The sequence below is a fragment of the Rana temporaria genome, chromosome 7 (assembly GCF_905171775.1).
Source record: "Rana temporaria chromosome 7, aRanTem1.1, whole genome shotgun sequence".
Taxonomy (NCBI): domain Eukaryota; kingdom Metazoa; phylum Chordata; class Amphibia; order Anura; family Ranidae; genus Rana; species Rana temporaria.
The window spans coordinates 67,219,275-67,231,915 of record NC_053495.1 but is presented as its reverse complement, the minus strand read 5'-3'; the positions used below and the strand labels follow the sequence as shown (position 1 = coordinate 67,231,915).

The 12,641-nt window shown below is 37.6% G+C and overlaps 1 protein-coding gene across 3 annotated transcripts; it reads right to left on the bottom strand.

Moving 5' to 3' along the window:
• Nucleotides 1–1,330: 1,330 nt before the first annotated feature.
• Nucleotides 1,331–11,577, bottom strand: SOX10 (SRY-box transcription factor 10). 3 transcript variants are annotated; one of them, XR_005750561.1, is made up of 5 exons: nucleotides 11,378–11,576; nucleotides 7,889–8,295; nucleotides 6,756–7,009; nucleotides 5,833–6,593; nucleotides 1,331–2,069 (listed from the first exon to the last, which is right to left on the bottom strand). XR_005750561.1 is itself a non-coding variant. In XM_040359544.1 (4 exons), the coding sequence occupies exons 2-4, from the start codon at nucleotides 8,272–8,274 to the stop codon at nucleotides 5,917–5,919; spliced, it is 1,317 nt and encodes a 438-aa protein (XP_040215478.1). In that variant the 5' UTR covers nucleotides 8,275–8,295; nucleotides 11,382–11,577; the 3' UTR covers nucleotides 5,375–5,916. The 3 variants fall into 3 exon arrangements, 2 of the variants coding, with proteins under 2 accessions (XP_040215478.1, XP_040215477.1); XM_040359544.1 differs by lacking the exon at nucleotides 1,331–2,069 and having other exon boundaries at nucleotides 5,375–6,593; nucleotides 11,382–11,577; XM_040359543.1 differs by lacking the exon at nucleotides 1,331–2,069 and having other exon boundaries at nucleotides 5,375–6,593.
• Between the last annotated feature and the right edge of the window lie 1,064 nt (nucleotides 11,578–12,641).

The window sequence follows — 12,641 nt, the reverse complement described above, 5'->3', positions numbered from 1 at the left end:
TGGCATGTTGTGACTATGCATGCATTCCATAAATACCTAGATAACTTTAAACCTAGGTAAAAAAAAAACGTAACCAGTGTCCTAGCCTTCCTCATCAAATTGCAATTGTAAAAAATGTGCTACAAACTTCAGATACAGAACAGTGGGCTCCTTTGGCTTGGGGCTAAGTTATGTTTACATCTTGTGGTGTTCTAGGAGAGCAGTAAAAAGTAATTCACCAGGCCTGGGCATAGATAACAGGGCAGATTGCAGAAGGCCTTTATTCTCTATGGCTTCTAAACTAAAGCTGTGCAATGTAAATATCACCCACTTTGTGCAGGTCATGTTAGTAAGAAAACCAAATTGTTCTATGCTTAGTCCTAAAGCCGGATATGGGGTTTTCTTAAAAACTGCAGTGAAAGATTATCTTAAGCCCAAACATTCTCTTTTCATTTTGATAGAGTAGGGACTGATTAAAATCCATGGGCCAGATCCACGTAGCGCGGCGCTTCTTTGTGTCCGGCGTAGTGTATCTCAGATACACTACGCCGCCGTAACTTACAGCGTATTTCCCGTATCCACAAAGAATTTGCGCCGTAAGTTACGGCGGCATAGTGTAACTGTGTCGGCGTAAGGGCGCCCAATTCAAATGGATGAGATGGGGGCGTGTTTTATGTCAAAACACCTTGACCCGACGTAAATGACGTTTTTTCTGAACGGCGCATGCGCCGTCTGTGGGGGTATCCCAGTGCGCATGCTCCAAATTAATCCGCAACAAGCCAATGCTTTCGACGTGAACGTCATTCTACGCAAAGCCCTATTCGCAAACGTTTTACCCAAACGACGTACACAACGGAAAATTCGACGCTGGCCCATACTTAACATTGGCTACGCCTCATATAGCAGGGCTAACGTTACGCCGAAAAAAGCCTTACGGAAACTACGTAAAAAAATGCGCTGGCTGGACGTACGTTTGTGGATTCGCGTATCTAGCTAATTTGCATACTCAACGCGGAAATCGATGGAAGCGCCACCTAGCGGTCAGCGTAAATATGCACCTTAGATCCGACGGCGTACTAAGACGTACGCCAGTCGGATCTAGCCCAGCTTCAGGCGTATCTTGTTTTGTGGATACAAAACAAAGATACGCCGGAGCAACCTAGCAGTTATGCGGCGTATCAATAGATACGCCAGCGTAACTGCTTCGTGGATCTGGCCCCTTGTTGGAATATCCGTCCAAAGTAGGGAAATGCCCTTTTAAAAAGTTATTACTGGAACAAGTTTCCATACTGAAAGATTTTCCCCCCTGTTCCTGTTTTATCCAAAACAACCAACATTGTGACTTTAGAAATACTTTAAGTGTTACAAAGCTGTTTAATGTTCCTTCATAGGAGCAAGCAGATATGGGACATTTTGTTCTGCCTCCAAAGACAGTACAATTGTGACAGAACAAGGTACTGTACATAATACATCTGAAATATTTAGAATGATAAGCTAACAGTATAAATGGACAGGTCTCTACCTTCAAATTCACTTTGAGAATCAGCATTTTTCTTCTTACACATAGTCCAGATTTAAATCCATTTTTATTTATATGATAATCTAATCATAATTATTTATCTTGCTTTCTGCGTCTACTGGACTAAGACTAAAGTCTTAACATGAATGCCTCTGTTTTCCAAAATAGGCAATTTCTATGAATCCCAGGACCTGCATCCCACTGCAATGTGTGTTTTCTATAATGTCCCTTATCACAGGTTTCTCAGCTGCACTTTTTTGAAAGAAGCCAATAGAGGTCATCTGAGATATGAAGTAATTATAAAAAATTTAGGGAATGGTCACTGTTAGTCAAACAGATTTTAACTTGTGTTGCCTACATACCAAGTAGCAATGTCACTATTCACTTAGTAGTAATCAGTGTTACCCTATCTTCATTTTTTATAAAGAATGACTGCTCTGTCATTAAGCATATTTCCCACCCCAAATATACAAATGTGTAGACACCATTAGGCACTCAATCTGATTTTTGTTGTCAAAGGCACTGGGAGGTGGAAGTTCCGTGCCTGATGTCAATTCTGTGCTTCAGGTTCCTATGGCAAGAAAAAAATAAAAAGTAAATCAAATGTATGTAAGATAATACATTCAACATTCCAGAAAAACTTAACTTTTTTATTTTTCATTTCTTTATCTTGAATAAGTTTATGCACAGTTAAAGGAATGACAAATCAGAAGAACTGGATAGATAAGTACGATATTTACATAAATAAGATAGATACAATTACACATTATAAGAAAAAAAAAAGACAGACATTGAAAACAAATCCTTCTGTAGCTGAATCGACTGATGGAGGAAGGGGCAAATTTTCTTATACACTAGGATCAATCTGGGCATAGAACATAGTATCAAAAACTTCATTCCAAATGGGTTAAGAAAATTGTGTCAAAAAACACTAATTCCCAAATGGGTTAAGGGGTTTATGTCCCTCTATGTATCATAAACCCAAAACTGAAACAAAAATGGTAAAAAAAAACAAAGTCTATCGAGACATTATTTGGTATAAAAGCACCTGCCTCGTCATACCTGTGAACAACAAAAATATATATTTAGATATATATATTTTTATATTTACATATTGCCTTTACTGCTTCCATTTTTTCATCCTGATAAACATACTTCATAGTATCTTGCTACGAGAAATATCAGTAGATAGTTTGTCTGAATGGGAAAAATAAATGGTTCCCACCAGGATTGTGTGAATTTTGTATATCCTACGAATACATGAGCAGCCACTGCAATGTGTAATGGCTTCTGCAGTATCTCCAATGTTAGTGATGTTTTTTGACATATAGTTAGAACATACTTTTCTAGACATTACTTTTATTTGTTTACATTTTTGATTTTATAAGAACTCACACTATTTATGAGATGTTGTTTAAGGGCACCCTTGCTAGAGGGCCAAAAGTACTTACATTTATGACCGCATTTTTTGGCTATCACTGAAATTTCTAAAACCTTAGAAAAATATGTAAACTTTGACACAAGATTCCTGACTGAAGACAGGAAGACATTTTAAACCTTAAATGGTTTGTTACTTATTTAAAGATATTGTACATACCCCCTTTTGTAAGGGCCAACCCATTCACTTGATAGGGGTTAGTAAATAATTTAGAATAAAGGATATGGAGTTCAATTCCATAGATCACAATCTTTTACATTTTCCTATGAATTCTATCATTCTCTATGCAAAAGTGATTGGTTTATATTCACAAAATGGATGGTGCACAACACCTTTACGAAAAGTAGAAAGCCGCTATACTGTTCTACTGCAGAGGGACAATAATAAAAAGAAAAGGGCGCACTGACCTTGCGCATTACCTGTATTTCAAGATAAAAACAGCAATAAATATACTCACAAACGTTTATTTAAAAAAAACGCATGTCATAGCAAGTGCATTCAAATGCCTGAAAGAGTAATCAAGTCCATCAGTACTGCTGGAAGACCAGGAGTCGTCCAAAAGTGACCGGTGCGTTTCAAGGGCGAATCCTCTTTCTCAGAGCCAGGGTAGCGAACTACATTCACTACTCTGGCTCTGAAGAAGAGGGTTCACCCTTAAAATGCGTCAGCCACTTTTGGACAACTCCCGGTCTTCTGGCAATACAGATGGACTTGATTAGATAATCAGGCAGTCGATCACTTGCTATGACATGTGTTTACTTAATTTACGTTTGTGAGTATATTTATTGCTGTTTTTATCTTGGAATACATTTTATTGAGGTAATGCGCTAGGTCATGCACCCGTTTCTTTTTATTGTTGTTTTCAGTCTGAGGATACCCATTGTCCTGAGAGGGCAGCAAGACCATTGGCGCTAAGAAGGGATTTTGCACAGTGTACCCCTGGGTTAACCACTGCGAGCGCAGGAGAATGTTTGCTTGTTAATATCCTGTCTACTGCAGAGGGACTATGAAGTATTTAATTATGCAATCAGAATTATTTAATCTTTTCTTTTTTCCAAATGTCTTGACCTTTGCTTACTTCAGTTAGAGTGTTGTAACCTCAACATTCAACAAGGAACTAAATTGTGAAAAATTGCAAGTATTCCAGGAAATACCTGTGAGGGTACTGTGTTTTTTCCGCAGAATTAATCACCCAAATTTTTAGGACACACAGGAGCCTTTATCAAAATGCAGAATTCTATGGGGTAAATTACTAAAACTGGAGCACAAAAAATATAGTGCAGCTGTGCATAGTAACCAATCAGCTTTTAATTTCAGCTTGTTTAATTAAAGCGGAGTTCCACCCTAAAGTGGAACTTCCGCTCATCTGATTCCTCCCCCCCTCCGCTGCCACAATTGCCACCTTTTCGGGGGGAGGGGGGAAAGGATACCTGTCTTTGACACCACCACGGAGCTCCGTCCTCATGCTCCTCTGGCCACCGGGCCAATAGGAGAGAGGAGTGGGGCCTTGCGCATTCGCAGTAGGGTTCCTGGCGTGAATCTGAAAGGTTACACTGCCGGATACCCTTACCCGCAATGGCGGTGGCAGCACCCGACAGCTGATGGAAACATCAGCTGCGGTGCTGACATCAGGGGGCTCCAGGACAGGTAAGTGTCCATTTATTAAAAGCCAGCAGCTGCAGTATGTGTAGCTGCTGGCTTTTAATATTTTTTTTCCTGAAACACCACTTTAAGCTTTGACAATAAAATCTAGAATCTTATTGGTTACTATGCACAGCACCACCCGATTCTGTGTGCATCAGTTTCAGTAAATCTTCCCCATGTCTTTAAAATAATGTGACATACAAAGTAAATTTCATATTAACAGAACATTCCTGGAGTGCTGGCAATTCTCTGCAGTTTGGCACTCATCTGCATTACCTCAATGTATTGCCTGAGAACCCATCATACCAAAAGATGTACAGTATGATGTGCAGAATGGTTCTGAATTGCATTAAACAGGACATGGATATTCTTGGTGTTGCTTTCTTTAAACCTTATGACGATTTCTCTGTATTTTTGCTTGTTAAAAATATATATTATTTCAGAATGCATGACACATCAACATTATTTTGATGAAATTAAAATGCTGTCTTGTTTTTCAAGACTACTACTATATAGAGTTGCACAGTACTGTGGATGAATATGTAAGCCAAATGTTGGCCATCTTACTGCACCCAACAGTAACTCCAGAGTTTGGAGATAGATGTCCTCTTGTTTCACTGACCACTGCACAATGAGTGGATTACTACTGAAGTAGGAATTCCCTGCCTTCACTTGTTCTAGTTCATCAGGATTATTAAGATGCAGCTTTGTTAGCTCACCATCCATGCAGACAGGACTGGGAGACATAAAAACAAGAACTGTATCATATTTTCCATCATTCGCTATTTTTCATCTTTCTTTTGTTGTGGACAAGTGAATAGGAGGAATTAGTAATCTTCTGATTCCCAAGATGTTAGGTTGATGTTGCTTGAACTATCCCTTATTTCAAACAGGTTAGCAGCCCCGGTCAACTGGATAAAAAAGTCAAGCTGCATTCAGATAGGAATTTGCCTTTTGCAGCCAATGGCTGTATAGTCAATTTACCAGCCAATCTGGTGCCTAAGATCAAAGCCACTACCAAGTCAGATGTTGCAGCTTTCTCCCTAAATAGGAGACACTAGTTCATGATCGGTGTATAATTTTATTCCCTTCCCCCATCCCTGCATTGCCCTGCTATCCTACCCCACCATTTTTACACTGGAGCTTTATATTATTTCAGAGAAAAGACCCATTTTTCCCTGGTCTCCGTCTTTCCCACGGGCCCGTAGAAACCGGCTACAGTTTCCTGGTGCTCTTGGAATCCGGATTCTACCTGGGATTTGAGCAGTGGGAGGACCCCGTCGGAGCATGTTGCTCTCCGAGAGATGTCCCTCCTTTGTCTGTATCTCAGTAATTCTCATGGTCTTGACAGCGTTGTATACACTGGCTGTTCCCAATGTGTTGGGCTATGTGATGGAGCCACACTAGGAGGATCAGAGATTGCAGTGTAAAGTGGACGCTGAGGAGGGCCCATATAGGAGAATGCTGAATAGAGGCCAGTGGCTTGACTTGAATGGCTGTAATATGAACTTGACGGTTGGTGGTCTGAGTAGTCAAACTGTGGCCTGGAGATAGAAGGAAATGCTGAACCATAGTGAGGCAGCCCCAGCGATGTGTATGTCAGCTGTGATGTTGAAGGCTGCTCGGTGTAATGGCTTGTAGTTGAGCTTTCTGTCTTCACTTGAGCCTTTGAATCTGCCACAGTTGAAGCATGTTGCTTTGCAAGAGCCCAGGCAGAGGGACCAGCAGCCAAAGCTCCACTGAGACCATAACTGGAGGTGTAACCCCCAATGTGACTTGCATGTGCAGCATGACCATTGGGTGGAAGGTACTGGTCAAACTCATTGACATCGAATGTCTCCATGTTGGACATGACATCGTGGCTTATTTCCCCAATATCTACATTGCCAAAATCAATGTGGGGTTTTCCTCCTTCTGCCAGAGATCGGGAGCCATCCCTCTTGCCCTCAGATTTTCCTGTCTGGAGTTCTGTTTTTGGTGTTGTTGGCGGAGTGGGAGGACCATGACTTTGACCTAAAATAATAAAAAAATATGTTTTTGGTTACTTGGCCAATAAATAACATAATTAAATGTAAAAATCAATACAAAAATCTCATGGCAAAAAAAAAGACAAAACACATTAATTTACTGCTCATTTTAAAATGTTCAGACATGTTAGATTGCAAGTTACATTACCTGCTGAGTGCTCTGAATTTCCATCAGACATAGGGGAGCCGTGTCTATGGTCCAGGTGTGAGTTTTTGTAGTGAGCCTGTATGGAGGCAGCACCTCCTTCAGCTTCTGAAGATCCATCCCCCTCTCCTGATGTGGGCTTTCCATTCTTCCTTCTACGAGGCTGGTACTTATAATCTGGATGGTCCTTCTTGTGTTGCATTCTTAGTCTTTCTGCTTCTTCTATGAAGGGTCTCTTGTCATTCTCATTTAGTAACCTGTAGAGAAAAATATCATTAATGGTTATCAAATAGCGTATGGAAGTATAAGAATCTGTTGAAAGAGGAATGCAATAACAACATTTTTATTGCTAAAGTTATTTGAGTTTACTAAAGTTTCCTGACAGTTATGCTAATCCAAAGGCTCAAGAACTTCCGAATCACTAACTCAGACCAAACAATGCTATCAAGAATTCCTAGTTTCCTCTGATTTCACCAGATTCATGCTTGGATTTGGGCCAAGGGCAGCCAGGCAACTGACATTTTCAGATGGAGGGCAGCTGTGCCATACTGTTCTCATATCAGGATTTCTATAATATAAGGATATAGGGCCAGATTCACAAAGGGGATACGACGGCGTATCTCCTGATATGCCGTTGTATCTCTGTTTCTATCTATGCGACTGATTCAAAGAATCAGTTACGCATAGATATCCATAAGATCCGACAGGTGTAATTGTTTTACACTGTCGGATCTTAGGATGCAGTACCGCGGCCGCCGCTGGGGGGAGTTTGCGTTGTAAACCAGCGTCGGGTATGCAAATTAGGAGTTACGGCGATCCACGACGGATTTTCGCGTTCGCTACGTCGCCGCTAGTCTAGTTTCCCATCGCAAATTTAGTCGTCGTTTTGGGTGCCCTAACTTTAGTCAGCAATTGTATTGCTGTCTAAAGTATGGCCGTCGTTCCCGCGTCCGAAATTTCAAATTTAACGTCGTTTGCGTAACACGTCCGGGAATAATTTTACTCAGGAAGAGTTACAAATGAATTCTTACTGCACCCTTATTGCAACTGACACAATCTTTTTGATAAATGACACACATAAGTTCTATACTTCTTTGGTGAATATGTGTTATGCAGAATTAGTTTAAATTCCATACCTCCAAAGCTTGCCCAATGTCTTGCTTAGCTCTGCATTGTGGAGATGTGGGTACTGGTCAGCCAACTTTCGCCGGGCAGCCTGTGCCCATACCATGAAAGCATTCATAGGTCTCTTCACATGAGGTTTGGACTTATTGCCACCATTGACCCTAACTGGCATAGGAACTAATGTCCAATCATAACCGCTCAACACCTGGGAGACAGCTTCACGAATGCAGACAGGGAATCTTTCATCCTCAGAATCATGCTCTTTTTTCACTTTTCCTTCTTCATCATCCTCTGGGCCAGAGTGGGAATTAGATGCTAAAGGTTCAGGTGTTAAGGAGGGATCCTCAGAACCAACAGGGCTCATCTCAACCTCGGACAGACTCTGATCGTCACTCATGATGTGCCTCCTACCTGGAAACTGGAATAGTCAAATCATAACATTGTTACATTGTTTGCCTTCTAGATGGCATACAACAATATAAAATATTTTCTAAAGCACAGAAAATATATCTATTTTTCTTTCTTTATCATTTACACAACAAGATAAAAGTCACACAAGCCAAAACTCTGCCAAGTTTCCATCAACAATGTTTACAAAATAATACAGGACAGTCGTCCCTAAAGTCTGTGTAAGTCTGGCTCCTGTCCTAGTTACATATGAGAAGAATATTTTTTAGAATGTATAATCAATCATCTCAGCGTGTAACAATTCAAGTAATTTATCATATCAGCCTATAACAATTCAAACACAGAAGACATAAATATGTATGTTTTTTAATCTTATTAGGAGCTTATACTGTACCAATCTTTGAGAATTACAAAGACACTTTTTGGTACAGTAGTCATGTAGTCAGATCCCCGAAAAATATATTTTTCCGTGACTTCAGCATAGGCACCATGGTTAAAACTCCACCTATGTTAATAATCTCCAAATAAAATTACAAAGGGCATTGTCCAAGACTTTCCCAGTGTTCAGTATAAGATTATTTCTTGTTAACCATAATCCCTAAATATAATGTTATTAGTAGCTGCATGCAACCCAATTAATGCGAAGTTAGCAAAAGCCATGTAAATCCTTTCCTAAATAAAAAATCTAAGCAGAGTAGAAAGATTTAACTAACAAAGTAATTGTATATTTCCTTTCTTTTACAACATGCAAACATATAAACACATGCCATTTAATTACTGCTCTGTTTATTTTGTGATTTTTATAGATTAATTGTTTAATACATTTCTAGACTAAAAATGTATACTGTATGACCAAATTTTGAGTTAAATAACTTTTTATTCAAAGTATTTTTGAGGTACGGACAATACCAACAGAACATGCCACACAAATAGGCATGGTACATTGAATTACTGAATCTTAAGGTTTCTACCAACCAACTTTGGTGAACCAGCATTCACCAGTCAGAGGTTTGTATAGGTTTTAGTTTTTGACTAGTTTTAGATAAGCCATGCTAACCTGTTGTGTGGAACAATAGAATAGCTTTAGCGAATATATCATTTATAGTAGAAGAATTGCAGTAGTTTAAGAGTGTTTATAATACAAATGTTAATGTATTTAAAGGAATCCCTGAATAATTTTACAAAAATGAAAATATGTTGAACATAGGCTAATAGTTAAATAAATATTCAAATCATGTTAGAATTCTATAATAAGGCATAAGGATAAACATAGTAGCTTGTGCCTGATAACTGATATATATATATATATATATATATATATATTTATATATATATATATACATATACAAATATATATATATATATATATATATATATATATATATATATATATATATATATATATATATATAAAATAAAATATTTATTTCTTCTCTCTTTTCTCTCTTTTCTCTCTCTCTCTCTCTCTATCAATGGATAGATAGAGAGAGAGAGAGAGAGAGAGAGAGAGAGAGAGAGAGAGAGAGAGAGAACAAAAAAGAAAATAAATAAAGAAAGATTTTTTTGTTTTTGTTTAGCTAACTGATCTAGCTTAATTATCCAGTGTATTGAACATTAGTGGAAACTTCCAGTCTATATATGTTTTTCTTAGTTATAATATATAATATAATAATAGAATAACAGATACATTTTGACAGAAATGTCAAAATAACATGCTGCATTTATATTAATGATTTTAATTAGTGACCAGCCTACAAAATCAGTGAAGATGTCTCACTCAGTAAGTGATTTACTTCATTAATGTCATATTAGAAATGTTTTACAACACTTCAAATCATATCATAATTTAGGAATAACACAAAGAATATGGATATTTAAAGTGGACATATGAGAAAGTGAGGGAGAAGTAACTCTAATCAAACAAGATTTGTTCAGTCCTAAATTACAAAGTTGATTTTCTCTGTAATATCTAAGATGCCAGATAAATAGTGCAGGCATATACTCCAAGGCTTCGTACATTTAATATACAGCATTGTTTGTAAGAATCATAAATACATGTATGTTCTAAAACAAGAATATTCATGCAGCATCCTGTCAGACCACAAAAGTAATGCCAAATCCATCCAAAATGCATGTAGTGAATCTATGCAATACCTGTGTTTTCAACAGCTCACATAAAAATATATATATATTTTTTTAAGAATAAATCACTTATAAACACAATGCACAACATTACGTTTTCAATACATATTTCTAGTAAATAAACCTTCAGTGAAAAAAAATGTCAGTGCTTTGATGAAAGGGACTGATTATTAATTTAATTTACTTATATTTTATTATATGTTTCAAGCAAACATATAGGCAGCAAGCCAATTTAACTGTACAAAATATATTTTGTATTCCTGTTTCCATAAGGAGGGAAGAAACTTATACTAATTTTTAAAAATAAGATTATGTGTATCGATAAATTATGGAAAGAATATATATTTTTTTTTTGTTCATTTACAGGGAAGGAAGAATGTAGCCTTGGGCAAAAGAAGCAGGATGAAAGCAAAGTTCCAGTTTTGTCAGAGAAAGAAATTTAGAGGATAAAGATGGAAACGGAATAAAAAAATAAATAAAAAAAATAATAGAAACTACAAATAGTTCCAATAATATAAGTGGGAACTAGAAGTAAATTATATTTGGGACTACAAAATGGAAATTATAGTAAAATGACATTATTAATAACTTAATGAAGAATAAAAAGTTTAGTGACCAGAGTTAGCAAATTAGACAAAGCTGACTGAAATATAGATAATTAAGCGGATGAAAGAAATAGTAAAGTTTAAAAAGGCAAAGGATCTAATCTGCTTTCTTAATAATGAAGAAAACAGTTTCATAAATATATAGAAATAATGGCAGCAAAGTAAATATCATTTAAATACAGCAAAACTAATCGAGCATATCATTTAAATACATTAAGGCAAGCATAAGTAACAACTCTGAAGCAAGCTGTGATTTAAAACATATATGTTGGTTTAATGAGAGAGTAGAAAATGTGTCTAGAGGAGAGAGAGGTGAAGCAGGAAAAGTAGGAATGCAAAACGTACCTACTGGGTCTTGGTGGTAGGAGGTGTGCTGGCTCGATGCTGTGTCAGTAATAGAGGCTCTGTTCTCCTATCTGAATGATGCTCTGTTCGCTGCCCTGATCACTTCTCCCCATGCATTTAAGGCAAAGCTTTTCTCAAACAGTCCTTGGCCTCTCTAATTGGCTGCCACCAATGAAGGGGTGGAGACTAAGAGCGAGATGTACCTTTTCTGCCAAGAAAATGAAAACAAAAAATATGAGATTCTCCAATTTTTTAAGCAAGCATTACAATTTCTCGCATAGCTTTTTCTTGTGAAAAAAATTGTTAAGTGTTAATGATTTCAAGGTTTGTTATGGTGACAGATATGGTAAATGGTGTTTCTGAGACACTATGTATGCTGCTTAAACATTATACATTTATTTTTTTCTTAACATTTGAATAAAATGTCTGACCTAATGTATATTTTGGTAATATAGAAAAGTGTCCCTCTAAATATCTATGAATATATACTGTGATAGTCCATTACCTTACCTAAGAGCAAAATTCAAGCCAACGTTCAGGCTGGTAGCAGCACAGTGATATGCAATGTACTGCCACTGCACGTCAGCTGAACTGTATCCACAACTAATCCAGAGTTACAGCTTTCACAACAGGTCTTTATTCACTTCTAATCCAAACCTGATTTACTAATCCACAGATCTTATTCTCTGCCTTGGCACTACCCACTATGTATTACAAAAACACAACCTGTATATAAACATGAAAAGCTCAGAGGCGTTTTCACAGTTATGGGCCATCAAAATATTTGCCCACTAGCTCCGATGTGTGCCACCATTCCCTGGCTGCATCGGATTTATGCTAAATAAGCCTTAAAAATGTTGCAGTTTTCCTTGTCTTTTTACCTATATTTATTCTGGGTTTCTTAGACAGTGTCAGACCAGAGCAGTATACTCTTTGACTGAAGATGTGTGATGTGTCTGTGTAGGTATGTTATGTAGGAGGAGAAAGCAGACAGAGGATGTCATGCATAGCCTTAGGGTCCCATGTCCTCGTAGGAGCAAATGCTGGAACAGTGTGCAATTGTTGATGCTCTTGTGTTAGAAAAAAAAAGAACTTTAACTGGCAACTGTCTTCCCAGGGGAGCTAAATTATAAAGTCACATGTATACATAAACTACTAACAACTACTTCTACAAGATGCCATTGTCCCAAAGCTCAGCAAGACAGGAGAAGGGGGGTAAATACAGTTATTTTTTTCGGTAAGAACATAAAAAAAAAAAACAGGC